The sequence below is a fragment of the Micropterus dolomieu genome, linkage group LG08, assembly GCF_021292245.1.
Source record: "Micropterus dolomieu isolate WLL.071019.BEF.003 ecotype Adirondacks linkage group LG08, ASM2129224v1, whole genome shotgun sequence".
Classification (NCBI taxonomy): Eukaryota; Metazoa; Chordata; class Actinopteri; order Centrarchiformes; family Centrarchidae; genus Micropterus; species Micropterus dolomieu.
The window spans coordinates 11,973,261-11,996,852 of record NC_060157.1 but is presented as its reverse complement, the minus strand read 5'-3'; the positions used below and the strand labels follow the sequence as shown (position 1 = coordinate 11,996,852).

General features: G+C 40.5%; 2 protein-coding genes across 4 annotated transcripts; one reads left to right on the top strand and one right to left on the bottom strand.

The window, feature by feature from the left end:
• Positions 1-46: 46 nt before the first annotated feature.
• Positions 47-2,921, bottom strand: lsm14b (LSM family member 14B). Of its 2 annotated transcripts, none has more exons than XM_046055878.1 (8): positions 2,684-2,915; positions 2,395-2,558; positions 2,155-2,287; positions 1,841-2,035; positions 1,597-1,680; positions 1,304-1,465; positions 817-949; positions 47-706 (listed from the first exon to the last, which is right to left on the bottom strand). In XM_046055878.1, exons 1-8 carry the CDS (start codon positions 2,802-2,804, stop codon positions 562-564), a joined length of 1,137 nt encoding a protein of 378 aa, XP_045911834.1. In that variant the 5' UTR covers positions 2,805-2,915; the 3' UTR covers positions 47-561. The 2 variants fall into 2 exon arrangements, with proteins under 2 accessions (XP_045911834.1, XP_045911835.1); XM_046055879.1 differs by having other exon boundaries at positions 573-706; positions 806-949; positions 2,684-2,921.
• Positions 2,922-3,857: 936 nt separating this feature from the next.
• LOC123974885 (transcription initiation factor TFIID subunit 4-like) lies at positions 3,858-20,393 on the top strand. 2 transcript variants are annotated; one of them, XM_046055876.1, is made up of 16 exons: positions 3,858-4,124; positions 4,288-5,073; positions 6,058-6,212; positions 6,848-6,967; positions 8,587-8,742; positions 8,913-9,035; positions 11,137-11,226; positions 12,850-13,077; positions 13,226-13,343; positions 13,737-13,845; positions 16,874-17,043; positions 17,148-17,278; positions 17,390-17,515; positions 17,711-17,767; positions 17,863-17,982; positions 18,112-20,393. In XM_046055876.1, the coding sequence occupies exons 1-16, from the start codon at positions 3,890-3,892 to the stop codon at positions 18,277-18,279; spliced, it is 2,892 nt and encodes a 963-aa protein (XP_045911832.1). In that variant the 5' UTR covers positions 3,858-3,889; the 3' UTR covers positions 18,280-20,393. The 2 variants fall into 2 exon arrangements, with proteins under 2 accessions (XP_045911832.1, XP_045911831.1); XM_046055875.1 differs by having other exon boundaries at positions 13,734-13,845.
• The last annotated feature ends 3,199 nt before the right edge of the window (positions 20,394-23,592 follow it).

The window sequence follows — 23,592 nt, the reverse complement described above, 5'->3', positions numbered from 1 at the left end:
TAAAACACTGATACTGGCCAACAATAAGGCTATCTACACATTAGGATGGCCATCATCAGCAATTCCCAGTTTATTTATATCAATCTGGCTTGATGCTTCAATACCACAGAATAAAGCAGTGAACACGATTTCACCTTTTTTTTTTTTTTAAACATACATTTAGGTTTAGTTCATTTCATGTTGATAATATTTACAACATTTGTTCATGACATAAGTGTACAAATTATGATGAGTACCTTCGCCCAAGAGGCAAAGCCAGGTACTTTAAATATGAAACAAATACATTTTTTGAGCAGAATTCTTTCAAGTAGCAGAAAACAAAACAGAAGCTTAACATTCACTTCCTATGTAATTGAAAAAAAAATAAATAAGTCAGTGGACCATTTAGTGAGCCATGCATCTAAACTCAAAATGTGGCCAAACATAATCCTGGCAATATGGGGTTAGGACAACTGCCTTAGGGAGAGTGACTAAAGAAAGGATCCTTCTTCATACAGCACCAACAGAGCGGCTTTTGCGGATCTTAATCTTCATTATGGGTAACACACAATATCCCATTTGTTATACATAAGAAGTACTGTAAGAAGAAAGAGTGCCCCGTCCTCTTCGTCCAGTATATCCACCTCTGAAGCCTTGGCCCCTCAGGAACCGTCCAGGGACCCCAAATGTCTCCAGATTGCGCTTCCGCTCCTCTGCCCATGTTAGCCTGAAATCGTTGGTTGACACAGAAAGAGGCACAAGCCTGTAAACCTCTAGCTCTAAATACAGGAGAAACTAGTATTTGAATATTCAGGATCACACATACCACCCCCCCACCTGAACTTCTTATCAGAAGAGATGTTGTCAAAGAAAGACTTCGTTTTGTCATAGTAGCATTTTGGTCCAAAGTGATCATCCTCTGCAGTCGACTGCAATTCCTTTTTTTCTTTCGCTACCTCATGATTTCCATCTGCAGACAAACATGCAAGTTGGTTTTTGAAGTCTCACTTGACCTATTCCCGATTTCAAGCTTATTTATAGATTACAAGCACATGCCAAAATGGAAACAGTCATTGCACACGTGTATTAAGACAGATAACATGAAGTCATGAAAGAGTGCAGTCATGCCACAATGGTGAACAATTCCAAGATAGACTGACTATCTTGCTACTGCTGACAATTTAGTGGATTTAGAGATTACCTGCAGAGTAGGCTATAGTTAACTTTGTTTTAGTATGATATAGTGAGATTTAAAGAAAGTGTGGGCCTTAAGTGTCATTTAATTTAGTTAAAACAATTTGTGGTCACGAGCTGATGAACTAACCTTTCACATTCATCCTGTCCTGCACCTCCCTCTCCAGCTCCTCCTTAATAAACTGTGCATTTGAGGAATCAAAATCAAAGTCTGTGTCAAACTTAAGGATGGCAGATGGAACAGTCGCCACCAACAGCTGGCCTCTATTACGGTTTCTGCGTCTCCGCGCTCCTAAAAGGAATAAAAAAAATAAAAAAAAAACACCACACAAACACAACAACCCAAACATTGAATTTGAGAACTTGTTATTTATATTCAGAAAAAGATATTCAGTTTTAAAAACCTGAATGTTTCACAATTACCTTTTCTTCTGGGTGGTGACCTGTTTTCATTATTCTGCTGCCAAGTGTCCTGCCGAGCACTATGCACAGTTGGGGCTGACCTCACTTTAAAATTTAAAAGACATTTACACGTACTCATGATTGACTTCAATTGCAAAGATGGATAAAGTAGGACTCCCTGGACCATTCCAAACAGTTTGTGAAGTGTTTCAAGACTGTTAAAGCACTTTCAGATTTTTGCCTATCATTGTAATTCTATGCTTACTGGTGGCTCCAGTGCCCCTTCTGCCCTGCAAACTCCCTCCTCTGGTCCTCTGGGGCCTCCTTCTCTCCCATTGCTGCTCCCTCTCCGGGGATGCAGTCAAACCTCTCCTCTGGCCAGATATTTCCACATGAAGGGTTTGAACAGCCTTCTCCACCATGGGCCCCTTTCTAACATTTAGGCCTGGAAGTATAGGCCCTGTTTGAAGAACACAACCAAATACTGCTGTATGAAAACAACCTACATCAAAAGTATCCTGCTACACTAAGGGTATGGCTATACGGTCCATTTACTAGACACAAATATGTTCAACTTACCAAGGCCAAGAGCTGCAGCATACTGTTGGTTAAGTAGAGAGCTGGCAGCTAGCTGGTTGTAGGCAGGTACTTTTACTGGGCTAAGTGATCCACCATGAGCGGAGTAGATTCCTGAAGAGCCTGCACTGGATGACTGAACAAGAGGCATTTAAGCAAGTCCACACATTACCTAGGTCTTCATTTACTTTGTTCATTTTAGGTTCTCTAAAGTGGGGTGAGAACCATGCTGTTCTTGGGTACCTGTATTATTGCAGGGTCTGGGGGTAGGCCATGGTGAGATCTTGGAGGTTCACACAGCGTGATATCCTTAATATCATTTCCCCGGAAAGTGATGTACTCATAGATATCATCTTTAGGTGGTGTTGGTCTGTCAGCGGGTCGTCCCTCCGTTCCAAAACATTTGACTAGTCGAAATAAAATGTTTGATGAAGCTAACAGAGTGGCACTCACTTTTCTTGTCTACAAACAACTCAGCAAAAAGCACCTTGGCTATTTTTGGACATGCATAAGCCTATAGCCTACCACTCACCTTTTGCCAGCACCACTGTGGAGTTCACTTTATCAATTGTATACAAAATCCCCTCATAGCGATTTTGGGCTTTTGAAATTAACCCTATTTTACAGCCAATGTAGGGCTTTGCTGAACTCATGGCTAGAAAATATTCAGGACAATTGTGTATAAAATCTAGCGACCAGAAACAATTTATAAAAGTCCTCAGGTGACTTTAAACCACGCCCACTAATTGAGGCCTAAACGCACCTGGCAATGAAACTTGTGTCATTAGTGATGTGTCAGTTGGAACAGTGTTGATATAGGACACGCCCCCCCATTACATCTATTATTACATCTATTATTACATCATGTGTGTAAGCATTTATTAACAATACTATCACATTTTCATTGGTAGGGTGAAGACTTTCTGATCATCAGAATGACAGAATATTTCAATGTATTGCAGATGAAGAATCTTGCATAGCCTAATTATTTCCTGCAACAAATAATAATGCTGCCTAACGTAAGCCGTAGGCTACTAAATAAAGAACCGTTTGGGAGCCGAAAGAGCGTCTTGGAAAGGGACATCCAGCTCTCTTCAAAGAGCCGTAAATCCCATCACTATCTTGTCATCCCTGTGCTAAACGTATCATTTATGACTCATGATGTCTGATATTTAGCACAATTGACAGTTATGACTATGTGTAACATTTATTTGGACAGTGTGCGTGTGTGATAGGCTGCTTAGAAATTATTCTCCGCGTCATGAAGCCCGAGTAGTAAAACAACTAGACTTATGTAAGATGGTAACTGTTTATCTGCGCTCTAAAGTTTAAGATCCAGACAGCATCACTTTGTGAGCGCTGAGGCAGTTGCAGCGGGTCTCCTGGAAAAAATAGCAACAACGCAGCCATTTTGAGTCGTCAACGATAAAGCCAAATGGATTCAAAATGCTTGGATACTGTGCATACACCTGCAAATACATGTTGTACAACACATACACTCTCTCAGAGACTCTCCTCGATGTGATAAAGTCTCACCAAGAGCAGCTCTGTGCTTGGCATCGGTGTTATCCCGTTTAATACCCAGACAGCGGTGACTCTCTCTACACTGCAGGTCGCAACCATTTGTTCCAACATTTATTTTCTTCGAGGAACCAATCACAGCGCCTGATGAGGTCGCGTCACAAGGGATGCAGCCAATCGGCGCATGCGTCTCACGAACGAGCGTAGCTGGGCAAAGATGGCGGCGGGCTCCGATTTGCTGGATGATGTTTTCTTCAACACAGAGGTGGACGAAAAAGTAGTTAGTGATCTAGTCGGATCTCTGGAGTCTGAGCTAACAGAAGCAGGTCGTGTCAACACAACGGCCAGGGTCCAGTCTGCAGCAAATCATACTGGCAACTTAGCTGAAGGTAGTAATTCCAATGTTCAGGGCAGCAAAATTGGACTTTCACAACAAGAGCTTGCTAAAGCAGGTAAGATAGCTGCCCACTTCGGTTAGCTAACATTAGCTTATTTTGGTCACGTTGTTCAAATTATTATAGCTAACTTGGCTTCACTTGTGTGTTTTCCGAAACTAATGCGAATCGGAGAGTTGTTCGACACCCCCCTTGTTTTCATGTGTTTCCGCTGCTTCAGGGACAGGAGTGCAAGGAGGTGTCATTAACAGTACGGGGTCCCACGGTTCAAGCATGGATGGAGCAGCCGGGACCACATCGGCGGCGGGACCGAGCTTGACAGCCGCTCAGAGTCAGTCCAAGCCGGGGACAGTTAGCGGAGTCGTTACGATAGTATCAGATGCAACATCTGGTGTCGGAAAACCTGGGACTACTGGTGTTCAAACTTTGAATGGAAGTGCCGTGGTGATGAACTGTCACATCCCCGGAGTTGCGTCTGCTGACGGCAGCAACAACTCACAGCCCGCCGTCACGCATGTCAACAACGGACCTGTTTCTGTGAGCAAAGCAGGCGCAGCGGTTTCGTCTGCAGCCCCGTGTACTATCATTAGAACTTCTTCGGCTGTGATTTCGTCTCAGCCCTCTGTGAAAACTGTTCCCACAGTCACGCTTGTGAGGCCACCTATGCAAAGTCCCACTAACGCCTCACAAAGCAACTTAACGGCAGTTTTAACATCACCCGCCGTCAGTGTTAGCAGCACGGCGGACTCTCATGTCAACAAATTCGACTCCACAAAAACTATAATTCAGACTAGTGGACACGTCGTGGCTACAACTGTTGCGACAGGGACAACAGCGACCATGAGGAGCCCGACTGTTCTGCAAAACTTGAGGACCTCAGTGCCGTCAGCAATTGCTGCGACTCCTGCAGGTGGAATACGAGCCATTGCTCCACAGGTGTTGGCCCCTCGACTCACTCAGCCTCAACAAAACGCCCCAAATATCCAAAACATTCAGCTCCCTCCAGGTAACTTAGTGTAAAGTTAACTGTTTTGGAAGTTTTCTGCAACAAGTTGGATATGAAAACAGTGAAGTGGCTTTGTCAGACACTATCAAACACAAATGCACCTTTGTTTTATTTGTACAAGATTCTTAGCTGGTCTTGTGTGAGTAAGCAAGAAATGGTTTGAGACATTGTAGTAAGCAGAGATGACACAGAATCGATTGTCTTTTGAGGCCACAAATAACAGATTACAGGTGCACAAGGTTCTAACTGCAGACCAGATTAAAAGCCTTGAGGGAAGTCAGCCAAGGTATTCCTCCTATATATCAAAAAAGCATTCTGTTGCAATCTATTGATTCTTACCAGTTTGTCTGACAATAGCAGACTGTTCTCATATCAACAGCTATTTACTGTGTATCTCTAAGTATCTATCCTGTGTGTGTGTGTTTTACACAGTTTGCAAAAGCTAACTATAAGACTGTCTCTGACCTCAGATATTTCTCCCAAGGTTTGCATTGACATTATTTTAAATTAACCCTCAGTGGCAATTATTAATGGGATAATTTCCAATTTTCGTTGGCATAAGTCAGTAGGAGTTGTTCAGATATATCAATACATGGGTATGAGCTCTGGTTGGGAGTCCTGTGTTTAGAGCTATCCCAGCCAGAGAGCAGGCTCCTGTGCATAGTAATACACTTGCCCACAATAAAGGATCAGGGGAAATAATTTATTTATTTTACTTTGTTGTTGTTTGTGTTGTGGTTTGAAATGTTTTTGATTTATGGCCCCATGTCTGTTGCTCATTTTTGTTGTTGACGGGTTGCTGACTGGCTAGATATCTCTGAAAATAGACTGCCCAGCTGAGGTAATATCCATGCATCGATAGACATACATATGAGTAATTAATCCACCCTCATGGCACAAACTATATGCATACATAGAATATACTGGTGACAGAAAGGCCCTGGCTTTTGACATGTTAACCCCGCTGACATTTGCCTCTTGTAGGCATGGTTTTGGTTCGCAGTGAGAGTGGGCAGCTGCTGATGATTCACCAGCAGACCTTGGCTCAGATGCAGGCCCAGTCACAGTCCCAGAGCGCCATGACACCACGACCTGCAGCCCCTACCGGCACTCCACCTGTCCAGATTACTTCTCTACAGGTACAAGTCACAGAAATCATGACTCATGCGTGTTAGGTGGTGACGCAAAGATCTGATATACTGGATCAGTGTTTACGTGGAAAATGACCTTATTAAACAGATCAAGTAATTGCCTGATCTCATTGGTGCACTTTAAATACTGTTTCCTATTCACTGTTATATTTATATTATAACAGCACACTTGGGTAAACTCCTTTAGAACAATATTATTAAAATTAACACAAGCTTTAAAATAATGTTGGTTTATAAACATACATTACTTCACGTATAGTTAAGAAGTGAGGTGCAGTTACAACCTCATATTACATTGCACACAGAAAGATGATCCCAATCAGTTCCACACTGGGTATACAGAAAAAGAACTGAAAAAGAAAAACTTGATACTCGATATCGGTAGTAGATAGTAGTAGGTAGTAGAAGTTCTACAATGCAGCCTGATTTAATTACATTTTTGTTACTGGTTTCATATGCACACTCTGCTTGCATGGTTAATGACCCATTCTCAGAGTAGACTGATTAAATTTAGCTTGTGTGGAGTTTCTGTGTGGAACTTCAAAATAAGTAAAGAAAATAAAAGAAACAGGGACTCTTTAGTGAAATATCCCCTCCCCCTTATATCCCCGACCGTTCTGCAGGCTCCAGGAGCGTCACTGTTGGCTCGTCCGGTTACCCCCACCACCATTATTAAACAAGGTTCAACAGTCCAGACCACTGTGACGGCCACCACCACACTGCAGAGGCCCCCTGTGCTGCAGGTAAATGTCCCTTTTTGGTGTTTAATTCCATGAGCAGGTTGTAAAGTTACCCAGCACCATATGCCATTAAAAGTTGTCAGGTCATTCATCACAAAGAATGGTTAACTGATTTGGAAGACTCCATTCCATGACAGGAAATCTGGTTTGTGCAGACACTGAACACTGTAACTATTGGGCAAATTAGAGCTGCAACGATTAGTCGATCAGTCGATTAGTTGATCGAAAAAAAAATTATCGACAAAGATTTTGATAATCGATTAATAATTTCAGCCATTTTTTAAAGCAAAATGTGAAACATTTTCTGGTTTCATCTTTTTAAATGTGAGGAATTGCTGCTATTCTTTGTTATTTATAAAAGTTAGTTTTGGGCTGTTGGTTGGACAAAAAAGGCGATTTGAAGACATCATTTGGCTCTATAATCGATTAGTAATCGGCAGATTAGTAAATAATGAAAAAAATCGTTAGCTGCAGCCCTAAAGCAAACCCTTTTCTCTGTGTGAAACACGCTGTTGATTGGCTACATTGTTGAGAGCAATCCATTTGGGCTTCAGTTCAGCCGCAAACATAAAAAAACGTTTTCACAGTGTCAGAATATGTTTTTTTTTTCCCTACCAGCAGTATGGCAGGCAGATAAAACTTCTCCTGTGCAGAGAGACCGATGACACTAATGGCATCAACATCAAAAATGACCCCCTGCTCTCTCTTGCTCGCATCACTCTTGACATAAAGTGCGGCCTTCATGACCTTGTCAAAACCCAACCAGTCAAGCTGTTCCCCTTTTTCCAAAGTCCATTTTTTTAACTACTACTACCATCACTAAGCTCACACAGCTAGCCTCCAATTTTTGCTTCAGTCATTGTGGTCTGGCGTCGCTCAAAAGACATTTGCTGTGGCTGGGATTCCCAACAATATGCACATTGTCCACCTGCTGGGAACAGCTCTTCAGCTCTCCTAAATCCTGGAGAAGTAGGAGTCTTAGAGTGAGAGTGTTAATGTAAGGCTTTTAGTTCTGCCTGAAGTAGGGCTAAATGCACCTCTCTTGGACCAGTTAGGATTGATTTCCTACTCTGATATGCTTGATTAAAAAAAGGCCCCCCAACCCATTTCATAAGTTGTATGGCCATCTTGTTCAGCCTAATAACGAGGTTTTGCATTAAGGCCAGCACATTTTGTTTTCATTTTTGTGTGTATTCTCTGGGTGGCCTATTTGTTTGCTCACTCTGAAAACCTTGCTGGCTGTGTTAATCTTTCTTGTGAGATTGTTCAGGTTGCCATGGAATTTCTCTTAAAGGTTAATACATTTAATACTCGAAACTTCATTAACAGGTTTTCACTTTCTGGTTGTCTAATACCTAATTTAGAGGTAGAAGAAAGAATAGTTAAGTTCCCATGAGCTCGTTTTTTATACGTAGCATATAAACATCAATGATTGTTCTGTGATAGCAAACATACAGTACCTAGCACCGGTCGCTCCTGGAAAAATAAAGCCTAGAGAAAACTTTTTTATTATTATGTCCTAGTGAAGTTGAATGTATTTCCACGGAGATCCGATACGTCTAAACTGTTCATCTGACCATGTCATTTTCCTGAGTCAAATGCATATTCACTGACTTTTATAGAACACCATCATGCTTGGAGGTACTGCCACCACCCCGGGACAGCCGCTAGGAACGCCCACCACAGTGCAGCCTGGATCTGCAGCCACGGCAGTTACACAGAGGGTGGGGCCACTTGGGGCCACTGGAACCGCTGTCACTCCAACAGCTATCAGTGCTGTAAGAGAGAAGTACTAACCTTGAATGATTTTGTCTTTGTAATCTTTCAAAGCTAACTTTACAGATTACTCATTTTATACCAGTATGTTTGTGCTCTGCTTCACATTTAAACTAAAAGTCTGATGTCTGTATTTAGAAGAAATATTTTTTTTGTGTGTTTGTGCTTGCAGGAGACGCTGGAGATTGTGAAAAAGTGTAGAAACTTTCTGTCGACTCTGATCAAGCTGGCATCCAGTGGAAAGCAGTCCTCCGAGTCTATAGCCAATGTGAAGGAGCTGGTCAAGAACCTGCTGGTAAATTTCTCGCCTCCTCGTGTTTTTTTCCATCATCTTCTCCTCCTCTGTCTCTCTCCCCATCTACAGGTGCATCTCATAATATTAGAATATCATGGAAAAGTTAGTTTGTTTCCTTAATTTTATTCAAAAAGTGAAACTTCCATATATTCTAGATTCATTACACATAAAGTGAAATATTTCAGTTCTTTTTTGTTTTAATCTAGATGATAACAACTCACAGCTCATGGAAATCAAAAATCCATATCTCAAAATATTACAAGAATACACTAATGAATGCACAAATTACTTAATCAATGTGGCGTGACAAGGAGACAGTCAGCCTGTGGCATGGCTGAGGTGTTATGGAAGCCCAGGTTGCTTTGATAGCGGCCTTCAGCTCGTCTGTATTGTTGGGTCTGGTGTCTCTCGTTTTCTTCTTGACAATACCCCATAGATTCTTTATGGGGTTCAGGTCAGGTGAGCTGGCTGGCTGGCACAGTAACACCATGGTCAGCAAACCAGGTACTAGTCATTTTGGCACTGTGAGCAGGTGCCATGTCCTGCTGGAAAAAGAAATCAGCATCTCCATATAGCTTTCAGCAGATGGAAGCTTGAAGTAATGTGAAATCTCCACAGCTGCATTGACTCTGGACTTGATAAAACACAGTGTACCAACACCAGCAGATGACTTGGCACCCCAAATCAGCACTACCTGTAGAAAGTTCACACTCGACATATACAACTTATATTCTGTGCCTCTGTACTCATCCTCCAGACTCTGGGACCTGGACTTCCTAATGAAATGCAAAATTTACTTTCCTCTGAAAAGAGTACCTTCGACCACTGTGCAATTGTCCAGTTCTTTTTCTCTTTAGCCCAGGTAAGTCGATTCTGATACCATGTCTGGTTCAGAAGTGGCTTACCACTAGCAATGCAACACTGAATAATAATAATAATAATAATAATAATAAATTGAATTTGTATAGCGCTTTTCACGAACTCAAAGTCGCTTTACAGAGCAGATAAAGAAAGAAACATGACAAATAAATAAATAAATAAATAAAATAAACAGCTAGGGATAGGCAGAGGAGAAGAGATGGGTCTTAAGGCGGGACTGGAAAATGGTGAGGGACTCAGAGGTGCGGATCTCATGGGGGAGGGAGTTCCAGTGCCTGGGAGCTGCCCTGGAAAAGGCTCTTTCCCCAAGACTGCTGAGCTTGGACTTGGGGACGTAGAGGAGACCGGCTGAGGTAGATCTCAGGGACCGCGAAGGTTGGTAGGGGGAGAGTAGGACAGTGAGGTATGAAGGGGCCAGGTGGTGAATGGCTTTGTAGGTGAGGACCAGGATTTTGTATGTGATCCAGTGAGAAATGGGAAGCCAGTGTAGTTGTTTTAGGACAGGAGTGATGTGGTGCCAGGATTTGGAGCAGGTGATGACACTTGTAGCTCATTTCCTTGACTTGTCTGTGCATGGTGGCTCTTGATGCATTGACTCCAGCCTCAGTCCACTTCTTGGGAAGCTCCCCCAAATTCTTGAAACGGCTTTGCTTGACCATCCTCTCATAGGTGCGGTCATCCCTGTTGCTTGTGCACATTTTCCTACCACACTCTAACCTTCCAGTCCATATTCCATGAATATGCGTTGATCCAGCACTCTAACAGCCAGCCCTTTCAGCAGTGACCTGTGGCATCCCTTCTTTTGGAGGGTGTCAACTGTCAAGTCAGAAGTCTTCCCCGTGATTGTGGTTGTGTGTACTGAATCATATGAGAGCTTAAAGGCTCTTCTCAGGTCGACATTTCTGTATCATACATTCTTTATTATAATATCCTAATATTATCCTATATATTTTTGATTTCCATGAACTGTAAGCCATTATCATCAAGAATAAAACAAAAAAGGCCTGAAATATATATACACTTGATGTGTAACAAATCTAAAATGTGTGAAATTTTCACTTTTTGAATAAAATTCTGGAATAAGTCAACTTTTCCACGATATTCTAATTTTATGAGATACACTTATATGTGTTAAACTTACTGTCTCAACCTTTATACGTTTCTTGTCATTCTTTCAGTTTGTTTTCTGAACTCCATCCTCTGTTTTTTTATTGTACAACAGGAAGGGAAGATTGAGCCGGAAGATTTCACCAGTAGGTTATACCGGGAGCTCAACTCCTCACCACAGCCATACCTTGTGCCTTTCCTGAAGGTGAGATCAGTGACACAAAGAAATAATGGTCGATGCTGCATGTTTCAGACCTAGTTTGACACGTCCCAGACGTGGATTCCATCCCTCCATTCACCATGTAGCGATAGACAAGGGCAAAAACTTTAACGATAATCTGCACCAGAAGTTGCAGAACCAGGTTTTGTTTAAACACAATCAGGGAATTAACCAGTGACAGCAGTGTTGTCCTCTATACAAATAGGCATTCTGTGTTCTTCCCAAATGAGTTTACAAACATAGATGTTTTGGAAACGTTTTTTCCGTTCGCATCCCTGTTGTCAAGGCTGTCAGTAGATGCAGACATCACTTACAGCTTTGAAATCGGTAGGGAAAGACAAAACTGTGAGAATCACAGATCCTGATTTTGAAAGCTGAAATCAATTTGATTCAATTTGATCAATTCTGCATTTTGCTGTGTCGTTATCTTTTTTTTGTGAAGCTACGACAAACCTTTGAGCGTTTGCTGTTGTCCGCCACGGTCCAGGAATGTAAAAAGAAGTACTCTAATCTCACATGCTTTGTTGACATACTGTGTAAAAAATGACGTGACGTCAGGTCCGTGTAGCAGGGCCTGGCAGATAAGTCCAATGCTACACTTCGATTGATTTTTGATTTATAATCTAAATTGTGGCATACAACCCCTAAAATTACAAAATGTTCTGGATTCTGCCTCACTTGATCCTTTTCGTCACCTGGCACAAGTCTTTCACAGCTCAAGGAGGAATTAATAAAGGTGCTCAGCGTTGTATTTCCCAATCAGGTTCATGCATTTTTATCTTTTCCATGTCTTTTTAGAGTTAGATATAGCAGAATGAACACTGCTTCCTTTACAGTAATTTTGTGTTATGTAAGTTATTACAATATTATGTAAAAGTGCAAAACTGAGTGTAAATACATTTTTGTGGTTGTTACGTTTGACTGGGAAAACAGATGTGGTCACTGAATGCATTTCGTGTCAAAGCAAGGAAAAGTTATCCACAACTTAGTCTGCATTGACTCCTGTTGTGCTGACTCTGCAAAGAGTTTTGAGAAAGTGAACTCAGAATTGAGAAATGCATGTTACATGTTGTACAAAAACTGAAATTGCTTAATAACATAATTGTGTACATATAAACTGCAGGTAAAGACAGTGCAGAGAGTGTACTAGAAATAGAGCAATTTGCTTGAACAGTGATGTTAGAGTACATTTATTATCAGGTCTTTTCTTTCTGTGAAAGAACTAGCTTTTCTGTCTTTTTTGATTAGCACATCATTAAATCTGTTTAAGTATAATAAAAATAAATCTAAAAACATATTCATCAGTGCCCTATTTTTGTCAGTAGGAAATGCTGCTAAGTAGTTGTCATGTTATCCCAATGAGATGTGCAGTAGTTGGAAATGTAAAAAAATAAGAAGGCTCTTCGAATTTCTCATTAGGTGTACATCGTAAACTAAATTCTCTGCAATTATTTTAGTTTCCAGTACAGCATATGTTAGAAATGGCACCGTACTTCCCTAAGTGCTGCTACTTTGACTTGACAATAACCAAATCTATTCTTTGTGGAAAGAAGTCAGTGATTTTATCAAACTGAATATATGTTCAATCTTTCTGTCTTCTGCCTGCAGAGAAGTCTCCCAGCATTGCGACAGCTGACCCCGGACCCAGAGGCCTTCATCCAGCAGAGCCTGCTGCCTCAGCCCAGCACTCAGCCTGCTTCCTCAGCCTCCACGGCCCTCACCGCTGTGGTGCTGCGACCTCCTCTCTCCACCACCGCCACTACAGCCACCAGCACTGCAACGCCTAAAACCACAGTCATCAGCCTCACTCACACACCTCACAGTAAACCTGGACTGGTAATTTTGCTGCTAGTGGGAATTATTACCTGAATCTGAAATCATTGGCATGCACATTGAACTTGCAAACTTGCGTGTAAGAGCTTGTATTCTATTCGTGTCTGTGCTTTTATTCTGTATTTCATTCTTTGTCTGCAAATGTGCACAGATAGTGCCCCAGCAACAAGGGACGATGGTGAGGCCACAGGTGACGCTGGCTCAGTCTCCCATGGTAACACTCAGAGGACAATCTCATAGCCGCATCATTGTGGGTCAGCTACAGACAGGTGTGTGTTCAACAGTCAACTACATGTCTTTTATTTCTTCCATACGGTTAATGCAGTTAATTGTTTTTCAGTAGATATGTAAACTCAGGCAAATGCTTTGAATGTTGTATTTGTGTCCAGTGGGCATCTTCAGACAGACTGGGATGCTAAACAAATGCACTGAAGAAGGTACCGCAGAAATACATTAGTTCCTTCTGAGTCTGTCTGTATTTGGTCTTTCACCCATTTACTATGTAGAGTAATGAAGTGCTGCCACCTTGTGGGTCATGCTCATAATTGCAGGACACTACCCTTATACAAAGGTGCAAAATTTGAAATGAGGTTGATGTCAATAGTGCATTTTTTTAATCTGAATTTGCTTCTGTCCTCGTATGTTTCTATTAATTCCAGCAGTGAAGCAAACGTTGGTTCCAGGGGCCAAAGGAGTACAAGTAGTCAGTCAGGCCCCTCTCACTCCTGCTCAGAAGAACAAGCTGAAGGAAGCAGGAGGGGGAACCTTCAGGTTTGTGACACGTTCAGATCAATTATCAGTGTCTATTAAACACTGGTTTCCAAATAGTTGGCATGCTAGGAGTTTTAGAGTTCCCTAGTTTCAATATTTTACATACAACACCATGGAGAATGTACCGAAGTGTTTGTGTTAGAATATTTGATGTTGGAATGATGTCAACGGCTAGCAAAGACATGCAAATTTACTTTTAAACTTACTTACTTTTTTCTGCATTTACCACCATAGATTTTAAAAGTTATTTGCCTGTATTGCAGAGCTGAAACGAGTAGTTGATCGACAGAAAATTAATTGGCAAGTATATTGATAATCTGTAAATTATTTTAGTAGTTTTTAAAGTAAGAATTCCAAATATTGACCACGTCCTGTTTATAAATTGTGAGGATTTGCTGCTTGTTTAATTTTATATGAAGGTAAACTGAATATCTTTATTTTACTTTTTCAACTATTTTCTGACCTTTTTATTGACCAAACTATCAATTGATTAATCAACAAAATAATTGTCAGATTGGTCAATAATGAAATTTAAAACATTTGTACTCTTATTACACACTTACACACTATATACAGGTTATTATGTCATCCTGCTCATCTGTATATGTGTGGAATAATTTTTGTGAACAACATATCAACAGCAATAAATAATACAAAACTACAAACTTAAAGAGGTCATAATATACTTTTTGCCTTTATTGTATTATATATCTTTTTGTGCTTGTAATAGTTTTGCAAAGTGAAAAAGACCAAAGTCCACCCCAAAGGGAGTTACCATCTCCCACAGAAAACACCTGAAAACAGCTTGATTTGTAGTGCAGCTTTCACTTAAGTAACCTATCTGCGTCACTATGTAACACCTGTCATAATGCTCGCCAAACATCTAGTCAGGCATGCCCTCAAAAACTCTGGTGGAGAAACACTAAAGAGCTGCAGCACACACAGTGACAAGAAGTCCACCCACTGCCTCCCCTCACCCCCACTCACCCTACCAAACGTTAGGCAGTCAATGGACATAAAGTTGTTACTGTGATGTAGAAACAGTGTACAGTTAAAATGTTATGTATGAAAGCTCAATCTGTTACAAAGTAATAACTTACCACTCTGAAATGTCTTGCTCTAGTCTAGGTTGCAAAGCTGAACATGTACAGCTGAACCGAAGTCATTCTAGTCATGTTATACATTAGTAACAGTAATTACGGCTCTTCGAAGGGTGCCGGATGACGTGGCTTCGTTCAAAAGAAAGGCTCATCGTTCTTTTGGGGTTATGTTATACAGGGTTACTCCACTGTGTGCGCAACCCACGTCTTCTAACGTAATACCAGATAACGTCTCTCTCTCTGTATTTCTCTGCCAAATATACTTTCGCGGCCATTAATATACCTGGGCGGTCCACCCAAATTATTTTGGCCTTCCAAGTATTAGAGATTCCCAGCTTTGTATCTTCTTCAATCACAGTGAAGAACTTCCATGCTCATGAGATGTTGTAGTGTGTCCGTGTCTGTGACAATAGCCTGTTACTGTCTGTGCTGCTGTGCATATGACATGAAACATCGAGCGATAAATAGTAGAAAACTATAAACTTACAAACAACAAACAAAAAAAGACCACAGCTACCTCCACATTGAGAATGATTGTATTTTGGTGGACCTTGCTCCTTAAAGTTTTAACTTTGACATCCCACCAATACAATTTGGACGGATGGATGTGTGGACTAGGTTGAGCAGGACTAAATTACTTGTATTGTCAGACCTAACGTCAGTGATCTGCACTGCAACGGTGACGCCATTTCCCTCTGCTTTGTCAGTGAATTTATTTCTTTGAATTTACCCTCTGTATGAAATGCGTTATGTAAATAAAGTTTCTTTGCCTTGAATGCAATTTATGTAACACCTAATATTCAGTGATCCAGGGAAAGTTCAAATCAAGGGCAATTCAACTGAACAGTTGTTGGCATTGTCACATGAGGCCAAATGTGAGTGTATGTTCACTCTCCTGGGAAGAGATGAAAGGACAGCATTGTAAGTGGGGATAAGTGGTGTCTTAGTCTTCCTCACCTGTTCAGAGATGGTCTCTCTATTATGGTGTAAATGACCTCCTTCTCTCCTCTTTTGAACCATCTGTCCTCCCTGTCCAAAATATTTACATAGCTGTCATCGAAAGAGTGTCCCTTGTCCTTCAAATGTAGGTAAACTGCTGAGTCTTGACCTGAGGAGTGGGCCCTTCTGTGTTGAGCCATGCGTTTGTGTAATGGGTTTTGTAATTGGTTTCCCCAAAATATAGGTCTGTGCATTCCTCACTGCATTGGACACCATACACTAGATTGCTTTTTGTGTTTGGGTGTGCGCTGCAGTCTTTTGTGTGGACCAGTATCTGTCTTAGTTTCTCTGATACTCCAGACACATGTAGAATCACAATGTTGTTGCGTTTACTCTTCTTTTCCTTATCACCCATGTTGTTGGTGTTCTTCCTGGATCTTGTGGCTGTTTTCACAAAGGTCCAGTTTAGGTTTCCACAAGCTTTAAGAGCTTCCTTCAGGTGTTTATGCTCCTTCTCTTGGGCTTGGGCACTTGTTGGTATGTTGCATGCTCGGTGGTGCAGGGTTCTGATTACCCCTGGCTTATTCTCCAGAGGGTGGTGAGAATCAAAGAGTAAATATTGGTCTGTGTGTATGGGTTTCCTCCTTTTTGTCGTGGACATTTTGCTATTTTACGAACTTACGAACGAGATGGGGAAGAAGAGGTTTAATTATGCATTGTTAGAAATGCTACATATAAAAGCCTTACAAATGGCTGCACTGATTGTTTCATAAGAGTAGGTGTTTGGCCAGACTCAGTAATTAGGGTGCATGATGAATAATCTTACTATTTACATTTTTCTAGTTTTCCAGTTGAAGGAGATTACAGCAGCTAAATGAAACCCTTGAGATGATTTTGTATACATATACTTAAACGAAAAAGAGATCTCAGTTTCACAGGCAAAAAGGTGTAAATTGTGTAGCTTGTCATCAGTTTTTTTTTTCTTTCAGGGATGATGATGACATCAATGATGTGGCCTCCATGGCAGGAGTCAACTTGTCAGAGGAGAGCGCCCGTATCTTAGCAACCAACTCTGAGCTTGTTGGCGCAGTGACTCGCTCCTGTAAGGATGAGACCTTCGTCTCCACCTCTTTGCTCACCCGGAGAGCTCTGGAGATTGGTGAGATACATGCACAGAGAAAATGTACAGCACGCTCCTGCTTTTAAAGCGGACACGGTTTCACTCTGTCTAAACCTTTATCCACACTCCTCTTGTTGTGACAGGTAAGAAGTTTGGTGTCAGCGAGTTGGGCACAGACGTGATCAATTACATTTCCCACGCTACACAGCAGCGACTACAAAACCTGCTGGAAAAGGTGTCACAAGTGGCGCAGCAGAAGAACATAACATTCAAGGTGATAGTTAATTCCATTCATTTGAGAGCTATTGAGACCTGTTGCCATTTAGTCCATTTTTATTCCTCCTGTTTGACCTTCCTGTCCTTCCTTGCTTCATTCATCCTTCAGGAGGAAGAGCGGTATGAGCAGGTCAGCGATGTGCGAGCCCAGCTTAAGTTCTTCGAGCAGCTGGATCAGATGGAAAAGCAAAGGAAGGAAGAGCAGGAGAGAGAGATTCTCTTGAAGGCTGCCAAGGTAACAATGTATAAACAAGGACACATAGTGTCAGTGACAGGAAGAATCATAATTGCATAGACACATTGCATACATTTCCCCTATTGCTAACAGTCACAGGAGAACAGAAGCTATGAGTGTGTGAATGAATAAAACAATTGAATAAATTTAACATATTCCTCTTGAAATATTAAAATGTCCTCTACCTCACTGCAGTCTCGGTCACGGCAAGAGGACCCTGAGCAGCTCAGACTTAAACAGAAGGCCAAAGAGGTAAGTATACGCTAAGATAAGTGAGTGTATTATTGTGTGGCGTTATGATTAGTTTTTCTCTGAGACTAATCTGCGTGTTATTGCTTGTATTTCAGATGCAGCAGCAGGAGCTGGCTCAGATCAGGCAGAGAGAGGCCAATCTAACGGCGCTGGCAGCAATCGGCCCGAGGAAAAAACGGAAAATGGATTCTCCTGTTCGGGGGACCAGTGCAGAGGTGAGGGACATGGAACCATTTGGAACCATAGAAGGGTTGTGCTTATTTTGAATTATTTCAAATGTGCAAAGAAAATTGCCAATCAAAGACTAAATGTCTTTCTTGTGTTTGCTCCGTTTTACGCTCCAGGGCTCAGGGCCAGGGCCCTCCCAGCCTGGAGGCTCCAGTGGAACAGGCTCCAGACAGTTTATGCGACAGCGCATCACCAGAGTCAACCTCAGGGACCTGCTCTTCTGCCTGGAGAATGAAAGAGGGACCAGTCATTCACACCTGCTCTATAAAGGCTTCCTCAAATAGCACCCGCATTAAAATGACTAGCCTCGCTCAGCGGCAGTAAGGAAGCAGAGTTAACTGTCAGCTCAGACCCTTTCTGCCTGTACTTGCTTTGATCGCACACTGCTGACTGACGTCTGTCTGTGGGAAGAAAATGATCTGGAATGCTTTAGAGACACTGGCTTTTAAAAGCCTCTTTAAGCACAGGCCTTTGTGTATTTTCAGTGCAGAGGTGGAGCAAACATTGGAACTCGGCCCTGATATCAGCGTGCCTCTCAGCTCAGTTTACTCTTTAGAGACCAGTTGCACCCAACCACACTTTTCTCATGCACTGCCTCATGCTGCACACAGGAAAAAAATGTCTTTGACTGAACTGAACACTTCAGAAAAACCTTTTCAGGGTCATTTCACTGGCATTTGTGTTGTAGCAGCAAATCTCTGGTTCCATTTTAGATTAATGTGCAACATTCAGGCACATTATACTGCAGTAATGTTATTTTCTTGACCATTAACGTGAACACTCTGCTTATGTAAGTTCTTAACAGAGATTTTAATTTATCACACATTTATACTATATTTTAGCACAGTATTTAATGCCTGTGGATTGTTTTACAGAGACTAATATTGACTAGTCTTGTCAGTTGCCTTCTTACCAGATTAAGCCATATGGATTAGAATGAGTTGAGCAGCATCAGTAACTTCATCTATCCAACAGTTCTTTCCAGATTTGTAGGATGTGTGCTTTCTTTGTCTGTCTTATGTCTTTGCTCGATTGGGTACAAAAAGTATTTATACGTCATGCGTTGTGCATGATATTATCACAGGTGTCTGTATTTGAAGTCTTGTCACGTTTTCACTGTAAGAGTTAAAAAGTGAAAATTCCACTTTTTATTCAGAGTCTAGCACATTTACTACATAGACTACACCGACATGCATCTTTTCTAAAGCACACCATATTTGTTATAATTATTTCCCACCAACCCCAGCAGTCAGCAGTTTTCATAAATTTTTTGAGTGATGATATGAAATTCAACTTAAAGAACTGAACCTTCTATTACGGTGAACATCCTTTCCAAAGTACTTGTTGTTTGCCACTTAATGGTTTGCACATTGATTTGGTCTGCAGATTATCCGGTTTGTTAAATGTACTGGTGGCAAGCTCATTGTCTGCTGATTTAGAAGATCCAAGAATATGAAACCTTTACATTATGAAAGTAATAATGTGTCTTTGGCTCTGTGTTTCTTGAATAATGTTACCAAGAAGCAGAGCTTTCCATATTAATTCCCTACCTTTCATAAATGTCACCCAAAGAGCTACTGCTACTTTTCAAATAAGATTATCTTAAAATCTTTTTGGAAGGATGTTTACTGTGATGGGTTGCCATCTCAAGCACATTTTTGTCTTTGGTTTTTGTACTTTAGTAAAAAAAAAAGAAAAAAAAAAAAGATTCTATTTAGGTGGCTGCCTGATGTTAACTTTAAAAAATCCAAACTAGTATAGTATACTTTGGAAACGAAGTGGTTGTTGGTAATGTGAGGCATCCAGGGTCTGTAACTCGTGCTATAATGAGAAAAACATTTGGGGGACTTTAGAGAAATCAATCCCAACAATGTAATGGATTGCATTCATTTAAGTGGATCTAACATTTGTCAATAAGTTGTATGTCTGCATTTTTATATTTATGAATGATGAAGGTAGTGTTGGTAAACGTGGCCATGAAATGCAGAACGAGGACGGCACTATGACAGATCAGTTTTCTAAAACGAGTCAATCTGGTGAACATACCCACTTTATAACTTTTTATATTTTTAGTGCACATACTAATTTTGATCTTTATACCTTCTGTCATTTTATCAAAGAATGTTTATTGGCAAATTTTACTACTGTACATACTTAGGTTTGCTATTTGTAGATTTATCAGTTGACTTCTAATTTGGCAAGTTTGCCTTATTTTCCACATATATCGATGTGTGTGAAATAAGACAAATACACAATGCTTTCTTGCCAATATCTTGTACATTTTGCACAGCCACTTGTTTATATGTAAATATCTGAATTTTAAAAAGAAAGTTTTTAATTGCTATTTTACAATGGATTGAGAGAGAATGTTCTCTATTAAAACAAAAAACAACAACAACAAAGATCTCAATTGCCTTAATTATTTTGGCAGGTCCGGTCTTTCAGGTCTTCATACAGTAGTCACATTGGAGCCTAAAATACTCAACTCAAGCATTGTCCTGTATTTTCTGTGACCTGTCAGCAGTATTTTTGAGCACAAACTGTCCAAAGTGCAGTAGAATTAAGTCAGAAATGTGAGCGTTTGAAAGGGTCTAAATAGAGATGGAACGATATTTCATTAATCAATTTGGATTTAATGCTAAATTGTTTTATCTATTGTTTCAAGGGGAAAGGGTCTGAAAGTAGTGCTACTAAGTTGTAAAGCACGTTAAACTATTACATTTATTTAATTATTATAAAATATATTTTGGTATTTCTAATTTACATTAAGGTGGTATAGGTTACTCGCTGCTAGTGATTTATTTACATAGACATGAGCTCAGTCAGAGACACTACAGTGAGCTGGATTTCAAGATATACAAAGAGCTCTGAGAGCAGAAGCGTACGCACTTATTCATTCAAAAACATTATTTTTAATATTCTGTATTTGAAGCCTACATAACCAAAACCCCTAAAACAAATAAGCAAACCTGTCATGTAATTGTGGTGTAAAATCTCAGTCTGTAAAAGCAAAGTGTGGACTTACAGCAACAGTTGTTCTTTATTGCTATTATATTTAAGTGTGAGCCAGACATTTCTCATCTTCCCTTATCCAGTAAGTGCACTTTCATCGTAATAAATAAATTCTATGCCGCTTGACTTTATACCTCGGTGACAAAACAGGCCTAAATCAATGGGTCCTTTGTCTTATAATGTTCAGAAAAATGTTTTAGCATACCCTTGGCAATAAAAATAATATTTATGAGTTCGGGGGTGGAGTGGATGAAGCTGTTCATGGTCCAATAGTCACAAAAGTATGCTGTCATTATTCACTTGCTGGTGTGACATTTTATGGATATGAGGTATTTTAAAGTGATCTACTGCACAGAATGAAGGCCTTTTCAGCTCCTTGGCAATAATATTACATTGATGCAAAGATGCAGTTCAGCAAAATCAAGTTTCTTATGAAACAATGTGGACACCCTTTTCCTTCCACCTGCCGGTGTTGTTTTTGTTAGTGACCTTTCAAGCAGATGTCAAAATCTCATTGTGTTGGGACTGTTTATAGTATAAAATAATTGCCTGATTCATCATTACACCTGGCAGGTCTCTGTCAGTGGAGAAAGCAGCGCTAGTGTTGTACCTGAGGTGCACAACAGAGTGGCTCCACAGGAGGGCACTGTCGCGCCACCTTAGAAGCAAACATTCATGTCTGCCAGTCACAGGGCATGAGATTATGAGTGGTGTCATTATAGCTTGCAGGTACATTGCATATCTTTATTGCCAAATGCTAAAACTTAGAACATGACTGAGTCCAACCAATTAAAACAGTAATTTCAATTATAATGCACATTATTATGTTACTTTTGTTTCTAAGGAGACCAGCTGCTGTATGATTTTATGCAAGCACTGACTTCCGGCTGCTTCATAGAAGATGTGAGGATTTCATACACACACACACACACACACACACACACACAGATGGACATCTCCATTAAGGATCACACCAAAGCACTTTCTCGTATTCCTTCAGATTCTGTGGATTTTAGGCTTAGAAAGTTGTTTGTTCTGTTCCCTCTGCAGACAAGGTTATCTCGTGCCTGTAGTTGCCCCAACCGGTGTCTTCGTTGTCTTGAAATCCAGGCATAGGCAGACTTCTAAGTCTTCTCCAATATGAGTTGTCAGGCTATATTTGCTTATGTTACTCTGGGACACCAAAACTCAATTCCACTGTCTTGTTTGATTTTGCATAATGAGAGGCTGCTGGCTGCTCACAGGATAATGTCTTTGAGTGACAGCTATGAAGATGAGTGAATAAGTTTGACATACTTTGAAATATTTTAGAAGTGCAGGATACACTCTTAAAAATGTGGCCAACGAGACGCCATTGAGACCATATACCACTTTCATAGTCATGCATGTGGTTTAAATAAAGACAGCTGTCTCTGGTGATTAGAAGTAAGTTTGGGAATTATGCTCTTTGAAACATATAATATATTATTGTTTGTAGCCAGGAATAAAGTAAGCATTACTCTTCTGCTATGAAATGAGCCAATAAGACACATTAGACCTGTTTATCACATGAAAATGTTCGCTAATAGTCAAACACTGACAGCTCAAGATAAGAAAAATACATTTGTCAGGATCTACAGAAATAAGTGATGATGGAAAGTGCAACACAGCTGAAAGTTAAACTCTTGAGCCATTGATTGTTATTAATGTCATGGGAAATGACAAGTTGGTGTAAATAATTCTGATAACATTAAATCAGCAATCAAAAACCCACTCAAAACTCCAAATATGCTTCTAATTGGCTTCACCAGGAATATGCATGTCGTATGAGTTGATTTAATTGACAGTGGTGTCAACCTGACAACAACCCAACTGTCAGATTCTGATTCTTTAATTGCACAGAAGGTGATACGGGAGTGGATTGTCACTGCTGTCCCATTCAACTTGAATGCTGAGTGATTCACAGGATTCCCGAAAAAATGTCAGCCTCTAGTTAAACACTGATTTGTGTGTAGAAGTATCTTACATAACCTTTTCCCATCTCGTCCACCTCTACAGCCACGCTAATGGCTCTATGAGGTTGTACTTAGACACAGCTTTAATGTTTACCATGTTCACTATCCTGATAGTGTATGTTAGCATGCTAACATCTGTTTATCAGCCCTGAACAAAATAAGGCTGAGGGTGATGGGAATGACATTTATTTTCAGATTTTGGGTAATAACAAAGTACTGGACAAATTATATTTTTTACTTTATAATAGTGCTACATGGGAAAAGGTATTACAGTTCATCCTGAGGGGGACATGGGTGTATGTACCACGATTTTATGGTAATCCATGCAATTGTTGTTGAGACATTTTACTTTTATGTGAATTTGGAGTATATGCGTGGTTTTGGGCTTCTCTGAAAGATAACACTCTGGAGTGTCTAACCCAAAAGTCAGAATGATTGTAAGTGAAGATCACTAAAACTAATGTATTTTTCATTTCCGCTTGAAAATGCTTGCTAACAAATGCTGGAAAACACTGTAGGACCACAGGATAAAGCATTACCTAGTCCTAGTTTAAATTTCATACCAGTACCATGAAAAATGACTATTTTACA